We start from the raw sequence: 22,360 nt of genomic DNA on the forward strand, positions 1-22,360 counted from the left end.
GTATTTAAATTTGGAGAAGAGACCTTGAGGAACGAAGTGTTTGCAGATCAAAGGTGGGGCCAAACTGCATGGCAGCTCTAAAAAACTGATCTCCTCCTACTCTCCCAGCCTCACTGTCTGCAGCAGCTTTGCTCTGTTTGGCCCCTGGCACCACCGAGGCCCAACGAGTCCTCACTGTGACACGAGTGAGTCCTGTCCTGGCACKGCCCACGCCAGCTGCTGCCTAATGGTGCCGAGCACTTGCTTTAGGAGTTAGTGCTTGGTCCCTTTTCTCAGGGAGGATCCCACTCTTAAAGGGAAACAGCAAAGGTGTGATGTAAAGATGTAAGAGATGGGCAAGGAGCCAGTCGCCCAAGCAGAAGCAGCTGCTGGGCTCAGCAGCCTGGTGCCCAGAGCGTAGCTGGCAACAGGGCCTGGCCTCCTGGCATTTCCACTTCAAAATGGGTGTTAGTTCGGACAGAGAATGCAAAACCACCAGGGACCTAGGATTTGCAAACAAATGACGCTGCGTTCCAGCTGCCTCTCTCTGTTGGCATGCCTGTAAGTAATATTTAATGCAGCTCCTAGTAGGCCTGACCACYCTCCCCTTCTGCTGGGAACCAGATGTGGTGCATATCAATGCACACGCTTAGTTATTTCAGTTTGAAGAATATGATGGAATCAGTGATGCTTAAAATGTACTTGTTAATAGCGCCAGTTTGCAATTTCATTTTACTTTAATATAAACCATCTGCTCTGAGCAGGCAGCAGCGTCGAGCTGAAGCTCCCCCACCTTCATGTCTCCACAAAAGAGGCTGCATCTGAGCTACCACRGGGGAGGCAGCTCTGTTGATCTGTGCACAGCCCCAGCCATGGGCTCCACGTGCTGGAGCAAGAGGCGAGCAAGCTGCTATGGGCACCAGTGGCATTCCTGATGGCTGTTCCCAGATCCAGGAGCTTCAGGGGGACATCTCTGGAGAAGAAAGGTCATTATCCCTTCAGAAGGAAGGGGAGAGCCACRAGTGCTAGCAGCTCCCACGAAGGATGTGAGCAGATACCCCTGGGAGATGCTGCCCAGATCCCACACAAGCCCCCAGCAGAACAGCTCACTTGGAAATGTGTCTCTTGTCCAGTGAGCTCTCTCCTGGCCTATGCTGAGCACAGGTCAGGCAAAAGAGCCTAGACAGCAACATTCCCCATGGCTGTTCATGAGCTCCCTGCTGTTTTCATGGACTCAGGGAGCAATGAGCAGCCCTGGGGTGGAGGCAGGACATCCCTTCAAGAGCCATCACTGCAACACTGACCTTGGCCAAGGGGAAGAGAGGGGAGAAGGGAAGGGCTTTGAAAGGGAGTGGATGGCCTACCCTTACTTCTTCCCTTTTCCTTTGTGGCTCCAGAAGAAAAGAATGTTCATTTAAAAAAGAAAAGCAAAGTAGAAAGAAAGTGAAGAGAAGGAAACCTCCTCCCATCCTTGCTATTTTCTGGCTGATGTATCCCCTGGGCAGCCCTCACTTTCAGTCATTCATCCATCACTACTGAAATAAATACAAGTTTAGAGCAAAAGCCATTAGAAAATAAAGTGCATCTGGAGTTGAAAAACTTCTGGAAAAAAGAGATTTTTTTTTCCTTTTTTTTTTTTCTTTTTCCTTACAAAAGATATCCTTTAAAAAAAGAAGGAAAGAAAAAAAAAAGAAGACAGGAAAGCGAGCAAGAGGACAGAACATGTAGCTGTTGATGTAGGGTCTACAGGGCTGTCCCATTAGGGAGAGGGATCTTAAATCCGCTCTTCACGAGGGCAAGGCAGATGCACAGGCCCAGCAGGCCGGCAAGAAGCACCGCAGCCAAGGCCTTGAGGCAGGAAGTCCTGCTCCGGACGAAGGTGCTTGGCCCCATGATGCTCAGCAGGGCGGTGCTCACAGTTAGTGTGTAGAGGATGGAGACTCCGGTGTTGAGGGCCACGATCTTCCCAAACTTGGCAAAAGGGGCGATGATGCAGAAGAAGAGCGGGACGGTAGCGATGACTGTGGTGACGGCGCTCGAGACGATTGCGACGCCCACGTGGCGGAYGGCTTCGATCGTTCTCCACTGGCGGCACGCTGTGGGGTCCTGGCAGAAGGGATGGCAGCGGTAAGAGGGAGCAGGGATGAGCACACGGAGCTGCAACGATGTCGAGCCCTTGAGGGGGCTGTGCTAGCTCGTCCAGGACAACGATGCTGCATGAGTGCAGACATCAGGGTATCTCAGGATGGTCTTCACTGGGGCATGAAAGGAGGGTCCCTTTGTAAATAGCCATACCCAGTGGCCAGCAAAAGGGACAGCCACATGGGAAGACCCTTCCTGGGTTCCCTGTACTCAAGCACATCAGTTCGCAGCACTCAAACCAGGCAGCTGGGGAAGCAGCAGCCGGTCTGGACATGCTGCCAGGTAGCAAAACTCACCCCCCGCTTCTTGCCCCCCAGGCTCACCCCTGCCTGGTGCAGCGGGAGGTTCTCCCCTGCCAGCAGGTAGCCCTCCACCAGGTGCACGCAGTAATCCACGGAGGAGCCCACGAGGATGGAGAGGGAAATGGCTTCCACGGCCCCCATTTCCCAGCCAGACCAGTACATGATGGTCACCACCAAGCAGACCACGCCTGCAGGAACAAGGAAATATCAAGGACCTTCTTTCCTGTAGTGCTGTGTGTTGCTTACCAAAGTCACACAAGCTGAACACATGTGCGTTGGGGTTTTTTTTGATTTTTTTTTAAGACAAGAGTAATGTTTGTTTGCGAGTCATGAGTGGGAGACTAAGTGGTTTAAAAATGATAGATGGGATTTTCTAAACAGGGAAGTTTAGCAACACACTTAGTCCATAATATCGTCAAATCACCAGCCAGGGAGAAGGAGGCTGTTTACAAATTTGCTTCATATACTAACAAAACTGCTGAAATATTCAGCTTTTAAAATCTCCCACTGCTTGGAAACAGCAGCCACAGAGCAGATCCTTGAGAAGTAGTGCAATTGTTATTCAGAGCATGTGGGACTTAATCACATTATTATACATAACAGGCAGACATGGCATTTGTATAGCTAAAACCCTTCTTTAATCAAATAGAAGGGATTGTATAGATAAAACACACTGGGAATTAGACACAAAAATCTATTTTCCTAGTGAGGTCGCTCTGGAGAGTTTTCTCCTACTCAACCAGGTAAATCAGAACTAAGTCCTGGAAAGCCAGAAGGGTTTACACAGAGTTAAAAGCACCTGAAAAACCAAACCAMACCAAACCAACAACAAAAACAAACAAACAAAAAATCAGCAGAGACTCAGTAGTGCYACAGTCCAGCAATTTCATACTTCCAAGGGTAAGCTTGACCCTCRGGGGTTGTTTTTGTCTGTTTTGTTTTTCTTTTACCTAGAATGCTGAGCAGCACTGGCAGCAGAAGGAGGATATGAGTGGTGAATATCGCCACGGCAGCCACACAAATAACCAGTGAGAGGATGAGACCATACAGGGCGCTCTGCACTCCTGGAAGAAAAGAGCCAGCTGATTTGCATCCTGCAAGGTGACAGCTGGGGTGAGGGAAACACTGTGACCCTGCTGGGGCAACCACTCTGAGCAGATAGCAAAAGGAGGATRACAAGGGGGTGACCTGAGTCCTATTCTTGCCTGCCACATGAGCAGGACAGAGTCCCTTTCACTGTCTATTTCCATGGGCGTTCCCTTGGATTTCGACCCTGTCAGCCCTCTGGGGCAGAGCTAAACACGTTGAGCTTGCACAGCAAGGGTAAGGGGAGTAACACTTGTCCATAAGATGGACTGACCTCCATGAAGGTATGTCAGAGAGCTAGGCTTTCTCAGGCAGATAAACACAGMAGTCACTTGCCTATGATCTCCATGAAGATCTGCTTCCAGTGTTCACAGGTCTGGAAGCCACGTCGGAGAACAGAGCTCTCTGGGAAGAGCTGAAGTTGCTGCTGTAGGAATGTCTCCCATTTCAGGTAGTCAGCATATGTCTGGAAGGAAGATTTCCCTTTGTAGGTTGTCTGTAAGGAGATGAATGAGTTACTGCTGTGTCCTGCTCTGGGAGCAGCGACTGCAAGGCAAAGGAGGAGGTGGAACAAGCCAACTGGAGTTGCAGCACCGGGCAAAACTGGCAGTGGCAGATGGGTAAATGGCCACCAGCTCTGTCCAAGCTCTCAAGGAMAGAGTGGTGTGTAGGCATCTGTTCGCAACAAGGAATGAGGAAGCACCAAACTGCAGCTGCAAGTGGAAGTGGCCAGTGCAGGGAAAGCACAACTAAACCCCTAAAAAGCCACAATGAACCTTCACAGAGGGAGATGGTGATGCCATGTGCTCACCGATTCAAATGCCATGGAGATCCACTGCACCTTTCCATCCTTCACTCCCACTGCCCCATGAGAAAGCTGCCCAGGCAGCAGGTTTGGCTCAGGGATGTTCTTGCACTCAGGGTGCAACATCTGCAGAAAGGAGGAGATGCTATAACCTGCAGAGAAAAAAACAAAACAAAACAAAACCAAGGAGTGGAGAACAGTAAAGGAAAAGGGAATATACAGGAGCAAGAGGGAAGAAAACAAAAGAAAGCTGCAGACCCCACTTAGCAGTAGCTGCTCCCCTGAAACTATGACTTGTGAGARCGCTTAGATTCTCAGCACTAGAGCCATTAACTGTTGCTAGCTTGAGAGGGCCCTCAGGACCCAGCAGGACACTACCCCGACTGCTTGTCCCCAGCCTTCACGAACAGCAAGTGCTGAATTCTGTCAGCACAGTAGCTGTCTCTCTAGCCTGGCAGGGATTTTCTTCAGCTGTGAAGATGTGAGGTTGGCTTTTGGCCTAAAACACATAGCCCCTCTCTAAACTCAGCTATCTGACTGCTAGAGTTGGGAAACGGTCCCTGGTAAGGCACCTGAAGCAACGTGCACAGAGAGGAGCCCACCAACCTGTGATCTAAAATTTTAAACCCTTACAGCCACCCTCCTCAGCCTGGAGGATGAGAACCAGCATCCACCCAGGTTCTCCAGATCTTCCCAAGGACCCTGCAACTGGCATTAGTCCTACGTACCAGAGGGTAGGCACTGAGCCCCTCCTGGCTTCACCAGCTCAGTGTTGCTGGCAATGGCTTTGCAGAGGCGGCACAGGTTGCCAATCTCTTTGAAGAGGTCAAAGCTGTCATCATAGATAACGCTGCCCTTTCCCAAGGAGACACAACAACAAGAGCACCACACATGAGGCACACATGGCAACTGGCACATGAAGGCAGAAAGCAAGTCCTCTCCCGGACACACAGTCTGGGACCAGCTCTGATGAGCACAACCTGAGGAAGGACCTTTGTACCCACGGGGTCAAGTTCCACCTGCATAGGAAACCTGTCCTCATGTCCCCTATAGGCACACCTGCAGCAGACACTCACTGGACTAGACTACAGGACATCCCCAAGTCCCTCCCAACCTGAATTATTCAGTGAATTTGCCTGCTCTTTGAGGGAAAGGAAAAAGCTCAACCACACAAATTTACCAATGGACTTTTGCACTTTGCCCATACCACGACTTGTACCATTGTCACAATTCAATTCGGCCATAAAGTGTTAAAAATTAAAATAAAAGGAAGTAAAATAAAATCAGAAATCTTTGCTTTGCCAGAAAACCCAGTAAGAAGCTCTGGCAAAAACTCAAGTAGGATGAGGGAAGCACTGCTGCGAGCAYGGCTGTTTCTGCCTAAGGAGAAGCTGCAAAGGGAGCATTGCCCAGAGCTGAACTCCAGCTTTCTGCCCACTGCACTGCCTGCATTTTGCACTGCCTCTTCCAGAAGGAATGGGCTTATTCTCCCCAGTTCCACCCAGTCAAAAGGCAGGAGGAATTGCGAGAAGTTGACGTGCATTTGCCAGGAGCAAATTACACAAAATTTATCTGGGGAAAGGCTGTGAATGTGTCCAAGTATCAGATTTTGGAGAAAAACTGTTTCTGGACAAGTTATATTCAGGAACATTTCTCTGATACAGTAGTGGATTTGTATTTGTGTTAATATTTCACAGCAGGATAAACAATAATTATAGAAAATCAGCAGTTGCTGAGATCTGGAGTTTATAGTGAGGTTTCCATACAGAGTTCAGGAYGCCTTTGCTTCTAAAAGCCTCAGGATTCAAAATTAGAAGGTTAGACATGGTGCTCAAAGGGATTTGCTGGCAAGTCTAAAATGATTTCAGCAATGGGCTTATCTCCATTATTTGTGATTTTGTTAAAACAGAAATGTGCTTTAGGCTCATCCCAGTGCTGCCATCTCTGCTATTCCATCTGGCTRGTCTGCTGGACCACGTCGCCTGGGCTGTGGGGATTAACTAAACCCTATCCAGGGGGACCTTCCTTCACTCATCAGCCCTAGGCAAGGCTGTTCAGCAYGCCAGAAAGTGTGTGTACCATGTCTCCAATGACGTGGTTGTCCATGCGCCTAGTACGGTTAACCCCTCGGATCCCAAACACCACAAACACCATGGCTCCTGTGTCCACCAGTGGCCGCACTGCTGGCTTCCCGCAGCCAGTGTTCATGCAAGGATTAAATCCAGAAGTAGCTGAGAGCTTTGCTTTTGGTGCTGCTGTCAAATACAGAAGAAAGGAAGGTTGAATCAGAAGAAAGCAAAGACTTCTTTACTGTTCCGGAAAGCATCAGTAAGAGCTGAACAGGCCCTTATCAGCTTACCTTTCTCACTGGGAACATACAGGATGCCTTTGGTGGGTCCATCTGGGCTAGAGCTGAGAAGACAGCCAGGAGGTGCCACACACACTCGGCCGTGGTAAGGGGGCCTGTGCGACTGGGCGAAATACAGCTTCCTGTGCAAACAAAGTTCATTACGAAGGATCAGAGGTGATAAAGATGGTGTGTCCAAAGTACCACGTGGAAAGCACTAGAGAGAATCTCAGGGGCATGAGGAAGGAGAAAATGAGCAACTCCAGATCTGGATCCCCAGCCACAAGTATGGTGTGCTGCCTGTTCAGCCCAAAAGTTCAGGCCGGTAAGGGAGAGTTCAAAAATCAGTAATTTGTTTCTGCCACCCAAAGAWGCTCTCAGTCACAACCCAGAGCCTGCCTTTGCCACATCAATGATGGGCTTGCAAAACAACTCTGCAAAGGCAGGGCATGTTTGCTGCACAGCCAGGCCTCCAGGGATGTCACCAACTGAGGGCAGGGCTGACAGTGGACACGAGGCACCCTTTAGCAGCTGTTTGGCTGTGCTGGTTTTGCTGCCTGGCCCTCAGTGGGTTTTGGAGGGTTACCGCGTTCGCTGCTGCTCCTTGGCGGCCACGTAGAAACTGAAGTCGAACTTCCAGCCTCTCTTGGTATCGCAGGACAAGGTGGTCATCATCCACTTCCTGGGGCTCGTCTGCTTAAGCAGCCCTACTGTGGACACACAAGCTGTCAGCTTCCTGGTGAAGTTACCGAAAGGCACTCTATACACCTAAGCAATGGATTAATGAAAACAGACACTTAACGCCGTGGGGTTGTAGCTTGTCACACGTCAGCATCACACGCTCCCCTCCTCCCTGAGCGCTGGCACAGACACACAGAATGAGCCCTGCAGGCACAAACCAAGTCAGGCCCCAGCCTGCCTCCTTCCCAGCCAGGGCTGTTGTTTCACAGGGTCCCTCACCACCCCCGTTCTCCACGACCCTAGGCTGGATGGCGGCTACTCCATGCAGGGTTAGGGAGATCTGAAAGCAGCTTCTCCTGTGCTTGTGTTGGACATGCACAGACCAACASGATCCGTGTTGCCTGCTCGCCAGCTCTCTGGGCACAACAAGAGGCAGCAGGAATCAAACTGTTTCAGTAGCAGTTTGTAGGAGAGAGGGAGTTTGTCTGAGGATGTCAGGCCCCATCTGATTCCCACAGGTATCCCACACTCATGCTTCCATTGYTGACAGTCACACAACAGCAACAGCCCAGTATGGTGGCAGTGCCAGGTCTAATCTCTTCCATTGCCAGGCACAACGGCTGCACTGTCAGCAGCCTTTCTGCAATACCCTGCATGTCCCTGTGCTACCCAGGGCCCTATGGACAGACAGGAGGCTCTTGTGCTGTGCTCACCTGATGTGTGCTGCACTCTTGAGAGAACTCCAAGATCCCGTGACTCACCTGGAATGAAGGCACCTCTCCATCTCCTGCAGACACCATCTGCCAGGGGGCAGGGACACTGGCATTGAGCGAGAACCTGTAGATGGCAGGTCTACCCTTGCCTCTGGACTTGGAGATATACACAGTGCCCTGGAGATCTGGGGAACACACAGTGGGGGAATGAGTGTTAATGGCACTTCTCAATCAGTAAATCCTATAGATAGGGGCAGGAGCAGAAGAGGGGCTTCTGGTCTGTTGTCTCCTCTGGGGCAGCAGGCACAGTGTCTGCCTTCTAGCAGCGCAGCACATCTTTCAAAGGATTTCAGAAATACATCCTGAGCTGCAGTAATTCGTGACGGCTTATTGATTCGCATCAACCTAGGACCTGGCCCAATAACTCTTTTATCCTCAAAATCCCCTGAGAYGCAGGCTGAATTTACTCTCCTCACAGCCTGCCAACAAGGCTGTGAAATGGGACTGGGATGTAAAAGCTCTGAGCTACTAAATACGTGCTCAGGCAGGGCAGAGGAGGGAGACCCGTTACTACACTGTGCTGCCACCCTGGTTGTAGTGTCCAATTACACAAACAGCATAAGAAATCTGAGTGAAGGAGGATAGCACTGATGCCCTTTGGCTCCAGCATCAAGCCAGGGATGGTAGTGGTGTGCCTGGATAAAATGAYTCCCAATGAGCTATTCAGAACAAATGATTTGATCTTCACCTCGGTGGACCTCTGGGCCCTGGACCCAAATGTGGCCAAAGCCACAGTCACCAGATCACACTCACCTTGCTGCCCTGTATCACTTATGCTTCCTTTGCTTCCCCAGGGCAATCCTGAGCCCCTCTTCTTTTTTTCCAAAGAGTTTCGGATGTTGTTCTGCAAACTGTGGGGCTTTTCCTGAAACAAACCTGTCCCAAAAAGTTAGTCAGGGATGAAAGGGTGAATGTTACGGTAAGAGAATTGCCAGCCCTGCGCATGCAGCTGCTTGAGCATGGAAAACATCAGGGACTCTGATATCGAACACCAAACCCTGACCAAGGGATACAGAGCCACAACCCCCAATCTGAGCACTGGGATGGTCTCCAAGTTTAAAAGGAGCCTCTTGTCATGACCCTGTGTTGCAGTATTGCTGCCTAGAGAAGAGAGAGTAGTCACTTTTCCTGGACTACAAAGGAATTGCTCCAGCAGAAACATTCAGCCAGATCCTGACTTAAAGCATCTTTTTGAAAATACGGAGTTCCATGGGGAACTGCACCCTTGCCCTCCCAGGTGGCTACTCCTGTCAGTGGGATCTSTGCACTGAAATCTTGGGAAGATTCAGACCTCTATCTCATGTTTCAGCACCCTCAACCCAGGATCTGGGTCAGGCTGCAGCCAGTGTAGCCTGGGGACCAGCACTCTCACCTGAGCAGGTAATGCAGGAGATGCCTTCAGCACTCAGATTGTATTTCAGGTCTAGCAGCACCTGGATGTTTGTATCTGGCCGGAATAAAACTGGAGCACGGCTAGCTGGAYGGAGTCGACTAGCAAAGACGATGGACAGCAGCAAAACGAGGAGAAAGAGCCCTGCAAGAAGAAGCCCTGATAAGTGTGTGGGAGCCTTACTGCACCTTGTACTCGGGACACAGCCATGCAGCAGAGGAATGGAGGCAAGATGCTGTTTTCAAGGGAAGAAGGGAACTACCCCTGCAGCTGGGCTTTCTCTTTATAAGCCCCATGACTAGAAAGCCTCCCATCAGGATCTGCCATCTGAGGGTAAAAAGAGGGATGGAAAAGTATTTGAATTCCTTGTGCAGTTTCTCCCAGGGACCCTCTGTGCTGGGGACACTCATCCAGTGGGGGTCAGAACTGCCTATCAAGTGCCTTTAACGCAATCTCTTCTCACCAGCAATCCAAGCTGCGTTATTGATCAAGATCCTGTAAAACCCTTTAAATCCATGCAGATGAAATATCTCCCCTCCTTCCTTACCCACAATCACCCATCTGCTCTTCACTGCAGACCACAGCACCCAGTGCTCCAGCAGCTCTTGTAGATGGGCGATCAAGTGACCCCGATTGCTCTTCTCTTCAGGAAGTTGCAGATTCTCTGGCATCACAGATACCAAGGGGACATCACCCATTTCCAAGGAGACTAGAAAGAGAAAAGTCAAGGGTARCCTCAGTATTCAGGGCTATGCTGAAGGCAACCTCCTGCCCAGAACATTCCCGTTGTGGGATTTAAAAAGGAAGAGATCCCAGCAAGTTTTAAAAGCCCAGTATAACAGAGTATGACCCATAAGTACCCTTATCTTTAGTCAGGGCTAGAGGAAATATCTGCTATTAACAAGTGACRAGTGCATGTCTGGGCTCTTTTTCTAGATTATGCAGTCTCAGGAAAGACATTGCCATCTTTGCCATGAGGGAAGAGATGCCGTGAGAAGGTCATGCTGGAGAATAACAGTGTTCTCTTGCCCGTTTCCCAATCACATTGCTCTGAATGGCAAGAAAGGGGGAGAGACTCTTCCTCTACTCGAAGACAGGGCGTCCTGGGGCAGTGGATTAGATGTTTTGTGGCTACATGCACAGAGCAGTTAAGGATTCCATCTGGAAAGTAAAATCTGCATTAGACCCAAGAGGACTAGCAAAGAGTTAGTAAGTGTGTATCAACACCCACTGAAGATCTCAAAGTAGTTGGCTGGAATTAATGAGTTCATACTCCCACAACCTCCTGTGATAGCACTACCCCCAGCGTAAGAGTAGGGAAACAGACATAGACAAATGTCAGGGACAGAAAGMCTCCAGGACACCGTGGTCTCCTAAAGGCAGCAGGCAATAAGCACCTACCAGGCTCCTCCTCCGCACTGAGGAGTGGAATATCATCATCCAGATAGGGAAGGGTCTCTTGGCCAGTTCTGGAGGTAGCCTCAGAGAAAATTAAGAGATCTTCAGCCAGGTGCAAGGCACTCTTTCTGGTACACTTCTGATTGCAGCTGGATTCAGGGAGGGAAGGAGACAGCATGAGCTGTGTACCATATACTCTGCAAAGAGCTACCAACAGGCTCCTTTAGCAATAAGAAAAGCAGTGACAGCCTTGCTACAATTACTTGAAAAGTACAGGCACAGGTACAGGCAGTACCAGAAGCAATTTCTATTGCTAAGCACTGAGTGGTCAGGGGCTGAGCTGCTCTGGCAAAGCAGCAGAGACCTGGGCTGGACACCCAGGGYAGGGCTGGGCAGCGATGGCTTGGTGCACAATGATGGCAGCTTCAGTTCATCTCTTTGCTAATTAATTAAATCAGGCCAGGTCACCCACACTGCTAAAGAGCATGGAGATACAAATCTATATGCGCTGCTTGTGCTCAGAGGCAGGAGCTCTGTTGCTCTGCCCGCTTTGCAGCACCTGTGTCTCCACAGCTGGAGGATTTGGCTGCGCAATRAGTGCTCTAAGGACACAGATAGATCCAACGCTCCAGGGAACTGGACAAAGAGTCATCACCAACATTGCATAGCCCCTGATTCCTGGTGGCAACTATACATACAACAGAGGGAACAAGACTGTAACTTGGCTTTTCAATTTTGCTTTGATCTGGAAGGGCATAAGTTAATCTTCTCTTCCACTACAGACTAACAGGGTATAGCTGAGCTAAACTGTCTGATGGGCATGAAGATGGTAGAGAGACAGGGCAGGAATCTGCACACTAGGCAATGTGCCACAGGCCTTTGGCCAACTCGGCCAAACAAGTTCAAACTCACAAAGAAGGCTCCAGATCTCACCTGGTTTGACAGGAGGTCTCTAGTGGGGACATATAAAGGGTCCATATTCCAAGGGCAGCTGGCATGGTGAAAAGCACAGCTACCCAGCAGCAGGACACAATCAGGGACATGAAGAGCCCGAAGTCATGCACAGCTGGGATCTACACAGAAAGAGAGAGAACACAGAGCTGGGATCAGAAAATTGCTAAGGTGAGGCCTGGTGAAACAGCATGCCAGSGAGATCTGGAGCACCCTGAGAACAGCTCATGCTGCCCTCGGCTACAGGCAGGTGCAAAGCTGAACTGGAGCCCAACTGCCGTTGGACCTCGCTTATCAATGGCAATGGAAATATTGCCGTGGATACAGAAAGTGCTCACTGCTCTACGGCAGGTGAGGGAGAGCCCTCCAGGGCGAGTTGGGCATATGTTTGCACTGCAAAAGAGTTGGAAAGTGCTGGCAGCTTCCTTCTCAATCACAGCCCGTGTTAGAAACAGAAAACGCCAAATCCCAAAGCTGCAACATACCTGGGAGAAGATGTTGGCAGCATATGCAGCAGCTGTGGTCAGGGAAGTGAAGAAAGTGGCTTTTCCTGCTGTCTGAATAGTGTGGATCATGCGCAGCCGAAGGTCCTTGAGGTGGGTGGCTTGGCGGTAAGTGTTGATGAAGACAAAGACATCATCAACTCCTGGGGAAGAAAAGGAAGATTTTTTGAAAATTTGCTACCACCAGAAACCTAATCCAGGTGAACCAGGACTGACCAACCAGGATGTACAGGGCCAAATCAGCCACTGGATAATTGTGCACAGCTCAGAGAGACTAAAAATGCATGTCCTCTGAACATGTAACTTGCCAACTTTCTACCTGGAAGGGGGGAAAGGAAACAGGGGTGGAAAAAGGCTTGAAAATTCAGTCTGCATCTGCCAGCCTCACCTTCCTATTTCTGCAGCCAGTGGTTATGGCAAAGGAGAACAGAAGGTTTGTGTAAATGTGCTTACCGATGCCCACAATGACAAAGGCAGCCACACCATTGAGTATGCCCAGGTACTGGATCCCAAATACGACGTGGTACAGGAACAGAGCCACCAGGCAGCTTAGCCCAATGCTGGCAATGCCGAAGAATGACAGGAAAACTGCAGAAGGAAAGCAACATGGAAAACCACCACTGCTGGCTGCCCCTAGAAAGAACGGCCACCTCCCACCTGCCCACAGGCATGCTGGTTCCCAGGACTGTGCTGGGGAAAGCTTGCAGTGGGAGGACGAACGGCTCCGGAGTGCAGGAGCACAGCCTGCAGAATGCTCCCCACCAGTGAAACAAGTTTGCTTTACACCAGAGTTAGCAAGGGAGGATTTTACATTTCACTCCTTTTCTCACATGAGCCCTTGTCTGTAACCTCTGTCGAAAAATCAGAGACTCATGTGACCCTTTGTGTGGTGCTGTGCTGTAAAGCCAAGCTGGGGTCAGAGCACTGAAGCCTCTCCTGGGGCTTGCACGTGGATGCAGGGAGCACATGTGAGAGTTGGACAGCTCTGACTGTGGCCTACCTGAGCAGGAGGTAAGGATGTAGACTAAGATAGCTATGCAGCTACTGCTGATGAAGGCCAGCAACATGTCGTTGTTGAAGGTCCTCCTCACTTCGTAGTCGAACAAATCCGTCCCTCCGTACAGCACCTGGACTTTGCTGCGGTGGGGAGATAGGGAGGAAGAAAGGGCAGTAGGAAGAATTGAGTGTAAAGGGAGAAGAGCTGGGGAATTAAACAAAGCACATGGTCCCTTCAGGAGCCAAAGAAGGTCACTGATCTAATAAACTTGGCAGTTCTCTGAGAAAGCAGCTCAGACAGCAGTGGGAGTGAGCTGAACTAGATTGCTGCTGGAGGGATGTTAGAAAGTGAAGTTTGCACAAGGAGAGAAAAATAAAATAGCATTATTTTAAAAATTCCTCCAGTGCATATTGGGTCCATGGCACTAATAGACTTCTTGCTGTCAGCAAACATCTCCTGAAGCCTCCAAAGCCAATTTCATCTGGAATCCTAATCATTGCTTATTATATTAAGCACAAAGGTAATAACTAGTGGATGCAGGCAGTCTGCGAGCCTATCAAGAACCAGATGATTTACCAGCCTCTGCTTCTGGAAGCAGGCTCTGAGAGGAAGTAATCCAAGATAATTTAAGAGGGAGTACAATAGCCCTGCAGTATGGGAGCCTACAAGGAAACCAGGCTTCAGAACTCAGTCCCCTCTCAGCTTCCCAGCACTGCACCTCTCTGCCAGCCCTGCTAAGAGCGCTTTACCGCTGTGTGCTTTCCAGGGCTGGTAAGGGCTGGCTGCATTTCACTCTGCTTTTGAAGTTCAGCATCCCTTTGCTCTGAAAGCTACGGAGATTCAGGACAGTAGAGACCAAAAGCAGCACTGTCATCATAACCCGCTGTCTTGCCCCAGCTTTTGGGTAGTTGGCTTCCCTGGGGTGAACAGGCACTTTCCCTGTTAGCTGTTTCATCCTCTCCCTCCGACAAGCACTGAGCAAAGCCCTGTTTGACCGGACATGCTGGTGTCTGCATACACAGGCCTGGAACCATCCAGGCCAGGGTCACACAAGCCTGCTTTCCTGAAATTTATTCTGCCCTGACACCCCCACCTCTCCCACTTTGTATAAGGACTGAACACTTGGAAGAGTTTACACTGAACAAAAGCAGAATGAGACCCTCAGACTGAGCCTTAACCAAGGGCCGTTTCATCTCCTGGATCAGAAGAGCTGGAGTGAAGTTCAGACGAGGCATGGAGAGCAGCAGCTGGACTTGTGAGATGGATGTGAATACACGCAATGCCATACAGGGGCTGAGCAGAAAAGCAGGCATTGGAATAAATCCTTGGCTCCATTTCATTGTCTCTACTGATGCTTTTGGCACACTGCCGCAGCATTAAAGGGAAGCATGTGAATGGCTTTCTGCCATACACCCCCATCCTCACACCCAGCACTGTGCCAGAGCCCAGTTTCAAGGGAGATCCTTTCTCTCCTTCCCCTGGAGGGTAACACCAGCTGCTGCTTGAGCCTGAGCAGCAGCTGGAGCTGGCATGCCAAGCGCTCTGAACCTCACGCCTCCCAGGTGACACTCAACACTGCAGGGTCTCAGCCACGTGGACAGGTCTGACCAACATAAACCTTAGGGCAAAACATTGACATGCTGAAAAGTCTATTCCAGCCACTCCTTTAATGCAATAACAAGTACCATCCTGCCCAGCCTCCGCCGCCTCCTGCCTTTGCCCTCCTTCAAGCAAGGCAGCTGCCTTGGCTGCGGCAGCCCTCACCTTGTAGACTGCTTGGCCAGCATGGCCACGTAGGTGACCACAAAGCTCTGGAACTTGCGGCGCTGCTCCTCCCTGCGGTCCTCCACCGAGTAGTAGTTGGGTAGCGGTGCCCCAAAGAGGATCTCGCTCCGCAGCAAGGAGCTCTTCATGTTCTCAGCAGACAGCCCCTCATCCACGTACCAGTAGAACTCGGGGTGGGTCATGGCTAGCTCCAGGGACCCTGCAGGAGGAAGCAGCACCACTTCTGTTAGCTCCTGCTTAGCTGATTGAGGAAGGCACAGGGTCTAGTTGTGCAATGGCAGACCGGAGAGTGATCCTGCCTTTCATCAGAGTGCTGCAGAGTATGGTTGCCTTGCAGGGAGCAAGGAGAGCTGAGCAAAGCTCTATTGTTGACCTCTCATTCTCAACAGGCAAACAGAATGCATAGGAAGCAGTGWCAGGGCTCATCTGGCAAGCAGCAAGTCACTGAACTACGGTAACATGATCATCTGCAATGCAGGAGATAATCAGGAGGTATAACAGAGAAGAAGGAGACTCCATTTCTTCAAGCACACCCTGAAGAACAGAGCCAGCCATCTTGGAGTAAGAGATAGTGCACATCCACCTCCAAAATCCAAGTTTCCTTGAGAGGAGGCTGGAATAAAACAGGAACTAGGCTCTTTCCTGTTTGGGTAATGGAGCTGTTGTTCACACTGGAGCAGATGGAGTTAATCCTAGCCTGCTCTCYGTATGGCTCCTGGGCAGCTATCATCTACAGCCTGAGCTTGGGAGACAGATGGAGGTTTCATCCCACAGCCATATCACACCCACAGACCCGTCATGATTCACCTCTCCTTCACCACTCCGAGCCGCTGCTGTAGTGGAGAGGCGTCATGCAGGAGCAGAGATAGGAGGAGATGGTGGTGCCAGGGTTTTCTCCCCCTTCTTCCAACAGCAGCCTTTCTAGCTGGTGACTCACAAGCTGCATCTCAAGCCCCTAGCAGCTCACAGACCTCTTTCATCTGCTACTTGGGGCAGGGAAGTTCAGTCCCCACTGTCTGCCCAAGACCCAATATGGCTCTAATGACCCATGGTCATTCACAAGGACCAAGGGTCAGTGAAGGCACCTGTAACATGCAGCACCTCCCCTCTTCTGTCCCTCTCTCATTCACTTGCTGGCGGAGCCTCTGTGACCCATCACTAGGTGATGGGGCTTTGCTGAAGGGCTAGAAAGGGGTGCTTTCCAAAGGCAACTCAAGGCAAACCGTGGCAACACCCTCCACTCTGCACAAGACAGTCCCCATCCCAGCTGCACTTCAGTAAGGGGCTGCCTCAACACACAGGACATGTGAGCCTAGGACATGCTCGCCCTCAGCCCAGCTCACCTCGGATGTCAGCAAGGTCTTGTCCCATGCCATCATAGTAAATTTTCCCTCCTCTTTCAGTGGGGAAGAAGTAGGTCATAAGGGAGCTGGGAGGGGAGCAGTAGGAGTAGGAGCCCAGGGGCAGGTCCTTCAAGACCTCATGGGGCTTCCAGCAGAATTCCCGGAAGCGAGGGTGATCCATAATCTTGCGCTCGACCTCATGGATGGTGACYAGGCGCTCAGTAGTGAAAATGTTGTTCTCAGAGTCGCCACGAGCCAGAAAAATGAGCTCGATGCGCCAGTGGGCATGTGTCTGTGTGTTGGCACTGATGTAGGTGCTGGAGTAGTCCCAGCGTGGGGCAGCCCTCGCGACTCGCAAAGTCTGGTTTCCCACCCTCGGACGGGCACGAGGCTTGGGGGAGGTAGTCCTGCCTTCCGGCATGCCACGCTTGGCCCGCGCGGCCCGCCCGAGGTGGGAGGCATTGAGGTGCAGCTGCTGGAGCTGCTGGGAGATCAGTCTCTGCAGGGCCTCCGAGGTGAAGTCAGCCAGGTCCCGGCGGTTCCGGCCCCACGACCCAAACTGGGACTTGAGGGCCAAGGTGAGCGCATCAAAGCGCTGGGAGGACTCGTGGTTGCGGATCTCGAAAGCRTTGTAGGAGATGTCAATGTCCAGGGCTGGATAGTGAAGGAACATGACAACGGCGAGCACAGCAGGGATAGTGCAGCCAAGGAAAAGGATGAAGCCAGCGCAGTACGGGTTGGTAAATATCCAGCCAACAACATTCCAGAAACCAGTCACTGGCAGCGTGGTTTGCAGAGGCCGGACTTTCCATGGGCTTTTCCCACACAGCAGGGTACCTTCCTGCTTCTTCTGTGCAGTGAAGGCAACCTCCTCCTCCTCCTCATCTAGCCAGGCGTCCTGTAACAAGGGGTCATCCTCTGTGTCCATGTCCAGCGTCTATACCAAATGCGAGAGAAGAGCAGTCAGCAAGGTCCTGGGGTCACCAGGCATGGTCATGGTCTCACACACACACACACACACACAAAGAGCCAGTACCAAAGGGTTTCGGGCACAGAGCTGGCAAGGTAGGTGCCCACCAGTCCTCAGCCCTGCAGCCTTGGCTCCTTTGGGACTTAGCAGAATTGCTACAGCCCCTGATAGAAGTGGCTTATCAGGGCACATCCCAYACCTTGCAGGGCAGCCTCAGAGGATGGAGAGCAGAGAAGTTCATTGGTCCCCAAGCTGGTGCCCTGGCAGGAAAGGYCTCTGTGCAAGTCGAGGAATGATGGAGATGGCAGGGGCCTCGCAGTAGCCCTGCCGGCCCCTGCCTCTGATCACAGCAACGGGACCGCTTAATTAGGCAGCYTGCTTCTCAAGACCAGGAAGAGTTCATGCCATCTAATGAAAAATGCAAGGGACCCTTTCTTCCTCTCATTAAAGCCGGCAGTAGATTTATCTCCAGGTGCTGTGAACAGTTTTTATCTTTCTTGCAGAGCATGTGCTGCACAGCCATGACCCAACGTGCGTGTGCACACACATGCACTTACATGTACCCATTCCCATGGCAAACTGGCTGCAATCCTGCTCTACTCCCCCAAGGGCTAAGCACGGGACAGGGAAGGGCTGGACAGGCCAGTGGTCGGGTGGGGACCTCCRGCAGGAGACAATCTGCTCATTTCCTGGAGATGAGCGCAGCCTGTGGGAGCACCGTGTGATCCAGAGCACCTCAGCCCTCCAAGACACTATTTATGCAGAAAGTTTTCCCAGTGCTGGTGGAACAACCAGGATGTAGCAGCAGATGGTGTCCCTAGGGAACAGGGAGGAAGGAAACTTCTTCCCCGCTCARCTCACGCTTGGGCAGCAAAGAGATTCCCTGGAACAAGGGAGATGCTCTAAAGGGCCAGCAGAGCTGCCAGCACACAGCRGGTGTCACACAGGAGTCGCACGGGATGCTCCTTGGGAACGTGGCTGGAGGAGAACYCAGGCCCCACAAGTGCTCCAGCCCTTCCTGTGTCTGCAGCAAAGGCTCAAGCCCTCTCCCTATACAAAGGAGCTCAGCTCAGTGCGTGACCCGGGCAGCTGCAAGCAGCTCACACAGAGGCCAAAGTATGAGCATCACTCCTGAACTGCATTTCTATTTTAACAGGACTTCTACCCCCAGGAAGATGAACTGCCGTGTTGCCGTGCTGCTCCTCAGGGGCTTTTGCCTGCAGCTAAAACGGTCTCAGAGCAGCCCACTCTTCCCTGCAGCAAGAGGGGACTCCYACTCCAGCAGCCAGGCCTGGCTCCCCAGAGCTGCACAGGAGCCTGAGCCAAGTCCTCCTGCTCCGCAGCTTCTCAGTGCAAAAACAGATGGGCACCACTGAGAGCAGATGGTCGCAGTTCTCTTCTGCCAGACCTGGGAGGCTGAGAACTGGGTGAGGGGAAGGTGCCTCCTGTAACACTGCTGTCATCCCTTCTTTATGGGGGAAAACGTGGGACTTCTGTGGGAAGCACAAGGCAAGGGAMCATCTCTTCAAGTCTCCAGGAAGGGTAGGAAGCAGCATGTGTTTTTAGGCTCCTTTAACATTTCTTGACTATTCAGGGATTGTAATCCCACAGAGCCACAGCACATCAGAAAGCTGGCTCCCCTTCAAGAGACCAGAGTTACTGCAAGACCCAATCCAGCATACATATTCCCAGTTTAGAAAGGGACCACAATAATTTCCCATTTACTGAGCTACTGAGGGGAAGGGAAGAGATTGAAATCCTAAAAAACAGGTGGCATATGACAAGAAAGGAAATCGAGAGAAGGACTGAGTAGAGATAAGCCCAAAAAGCATCGTGCCACCCTCTTCCCCCCACCCCAAGATCTAAATCAACTCAACAAAGAGGATTGGGATCTGAGGAATCAYTCTGACTTTTTCATCTGCCCTTGTGCTGGTTGCAAAAGCCACCTTGCAGCAGCTGGGCACTCACAGTATGTGGGGACCGAGGGATGTCACCCTGTAGATGGAGTCCGGGTGCCAGTGCCGGTGCTGGCACAAACCCCTGCACAGCGGATGCCAGAAAGAATCAAGACTTGGTCCTTGCAGAAGAACAAGGGCAGGAGAAGCAGGAGCAGGAGCCGTCTGGGCCACACTGTGCCGGAGCGCAGGGAGGGCGCACGCAGGGCGCGCACAGACCTGCCCTCGTTCCACCGCTGCCTTGAGAAGGCTGCAGCACCTGATGCGGCTGCAGAGCCGGAGCAGCTCGCTGAGCGTTGCCCCCGCGACTCGTCTGGCTTTGCCRCCTTCGTCAGATCCTCCCTGGCCAGGAGGAAAGCTTATCCAAGCCCAAACACGGCCAGCTGCAGCAGCAAGCGAGGAAAACCTCAAAAGCAGCCAGAAGCAGGGGCAGGGGGAATGCATTTTCTCTGCTTGATTTCTCCTTGGGGGCTGGTCTGTTTTCCTTCCACCATATAATGTATGGGCTCCGGGCACTGCAGTGTGGCCCAGCTACGTCTTCAGTCCCAGAATTCGCACAGTGGACCTAATCGCACAGCCCTGATCAAAGCTGTGCTGTGCTCCTGCACGAGCTAAGTGCACTCCAGGTGTGACRGAGCAGGAAAGCTCCTCGGAGCTCGCCCGGGACCTGCTGCCTGGGAGAGGAGMGCGCAGCTCCCGCTCCACCAGGCTCCTCCATCTGCCATCCCAGCCCGTGCTCCGCCGAGGCGGCCGGCAGAGCCGCAGCTTGGGAATGGGGAGGGAAGGGGAAGGGGGAGAAGCAAGGAAGCTGCTGACTCAGCAGTGCAGCTTGGAGAGCCCACATAGAGCACAGAGCAGGAAAGGGAGGGCAGAGCAGGGATTCAAGAGGGAGAGGGAAGGAGGAGTCTGAGGTACCTGCAAATCCTCCTCCTTTTGGGCATCTGGGCTTGGAGCTGCCAGGCAGCTTCAGCATCTTCCCAGGACACCACGGACCTGGGCCGGAACACAGGAGCTCCACAGACCCCAAAGCCCAGCGCGGGGCAGCACCTTCCAGGCCTGTGGTGGTGCAAACTCAGCTCTGTAGTAAGAACGAGCGTTTCCAGGGTCTGCATGACAACCTATTTTGCCTCTTCAAGGCCACGGCAGCCACGTGGAGACGTGACTAGCAGGAGGATGAGGGAGGGCCCTGGCCAAGGCCGTACATCAGTGCCAACTTCAGCCTAGATGAGCGCGGCAGCCTTCGCATCGTCAGATGCGACCCCCCCGCTGCTGCCCAGGGCACCGGGCAGCCAGAACTGGTGCTGGGGCCTCATGGAGAGGCTCAACACAGCCCTCCTGGGGCAGCTGTGGGACAGAAAGCGGTGGCACACACAACCTGCAAGCCCCTAAATCTTTGCAGCCCCTCTCCCACACAGAAGCTCATCCTGCAAGCTCCAGTCCAACTGGAGGACTGAGCTAAGCTAGGAAGCGCAGGAGCTAAGCAGGAAGCAGGAGCCCTGCCTGCTGTGAGCTTGACATGGCAGAAAACACAACCCAGGACACCTTGAGATGAGCAAGAATTCTGCCCCCAGCTGCAGCTGGCAGGACCCAGCTCAGAGCCGGGAGCCCTGCGCTACCCTCACTCACCCCTGTGCCAACAGGCACAACCTCCATGCGGCTCCCGTGTGACAAAGTCCTTCCTTTTTGGTGAATTCTAGGAGAGAAGAAAGTCATTGACAAACTGGGGAGAGGCAGTGACAGATGAGGAAGCTAATTACATTCGACCTGACTAATTAATGCAGACTTTCAGATTAAAAAAAAAAAAATCTCATAACGTTCCATTTCAATTACTCAGTTGTTCCTTCCTACAAGAAAAGAGAAGCCTCATGCACCAGCAGGCTAGAAACAGAAAAGGGAATAAAGCACAAGGCTAGAAGGGGAGGGGAAGAACTTCTGTAATATATGAGATTCCTATCAACAAAATAATTAAACTGCACCTGCATTTCTTCCACAGGCAAAGCTTAGAGCAGAGCTAGCCATCCTGCAGTCCTATTTGTGCTCCTGAAAAGTCTTGGAGTCTTACCGAGGGCAGCTCCTGGCCTCTTTATTAGCTAAAGTTTCCCCAAAGGAGAAAGAAATGGGATTTCTGCTTGGGGAAAAAAAAAAGGCAACCTATAAGCTCCCACTTCCAGCAAACAGTCACCTCTCCATAGCGACACGCAGCGAAGGTTTGTGCTGACTGAGCAGATAGACACAGTGTCTGCCAGGGCCCATCAGGCTGAAAAATGCTGTACACAGCCCTGGCGATGCAAAAGCACTGGGGGTTATCATTAATTCAGAGCTACTCTGAAGTCGCTTTCCACAGAAGCACTGAGACTCAGGACCCGGGGTTTTGCTCTGCATTTGAATCATTAAGGCTAGCCTGGAAAGATCATTTTCCAAAACAAGGGGACAGCTTCTCCTTGCTCTCAGACAGCCATGACTGATGAAGGAGTAAACCTTGCGCTGCCCTTCGGCAAAGCAGAAAAGTCTCACTGCCATCCATGAGCGAGGAAAATGAAGCTGGCAGGAGGTACTCAGCACAACTTGTGGGTCCCCTCTTGGAGGTCTGACTTTCCGAGGTGCTGCACACCCATTTCTCCAGGACACGGCAGCCCCAAGACTCCTCAGACTGGGCACCTGAGCCTCCTGTGACACTTCCAAAAACACTGGCTAGGTTCAGCCAGTGACCAGAACTTGTGGCCRAGGAAGCAATGCAGAGCCCATCTTGGGGACACAAGCCCAGAGGTGCATGTGCTTGGGGACACTGGTTTCACTGCTCTTAGCCAGGCAGGTCCTTTCCTTTTCCTGCTGTACAGGACAATGCAGCTTTCATTTTCCTTCTGAACTCTTTGTATTTCCCTCCCTTCCCACTGAATTCACATCCTTCGGAAGGATGCACACAAGCACTGCAAGATCCAGGCACTTTACAGGA

At 51.7% G+C, this 22,360-nt stretch overlaps 1 protein-coding gene across 1 annotated transcript; it reads right to left on the reverse strand.

The window, feature by feature from the left end:
* Positions 1-1,662: 1,662 nt before the first annotated feature.
* DISP3 (dispatched RND transporter family member 3) lies at positions 1,663-21,040 on the reverse strand. The gene is made up of 21 exons (XM_026053683.1): positions 21,034-21,040; positions 16,483-17,419; positions 15,119-15,338; positions 13,358-13,494; positions 12,811-12,945; positions 12,340-12,500; positions 11,837-11,976; positions 10,907-11,052; positions 10,053-10,214; positions 9,488-9,649; positions 8,869-8,991; positions 8,104-8,240; positions 7,248-7,429; positions 6,674-6,804; positions 6,394-6,566; positions 5,043-5,169; positions 4,321-4,466; positions 3,846-4,005; positions 3,374-3,487; positions 2,445-2,611; positions 1,663-2,085 (listed from the first exon to the last, which is right to left on the reverse strand). The coding sequence occupies exons 2-21, from the start codon at positions 17,408-17,410 to the stop codon at positions 1,723-1,725; spliced, it is 4,014 nt and encodes a 1,337-aa protein (XP_025909468.1). The 5' UTR covers positions 17,411-17,419; positions 21,034-21,040; the 3' UTR covers positions 1,663-1,722.
* Between the last annotated feature and the right edge of the window lie 1,320 nt (positions 21,041-22,360).

This window comes from Nothoprocta perdicaria, unplaced genomic scaffold (genome assembly GCF_003342845.1).
Source record: "Nothoprocta perdicaria isolate Ctin4 unplaced genomic scaffold, notPer1 scaffold_117, whole genome shotgun sequence".
NCBI lineage: Eukaryota > Metazoa > Chordata > Aves > Tinamiformes > Tinamidae > Nothoprocta > Nothoprocta perdicaria.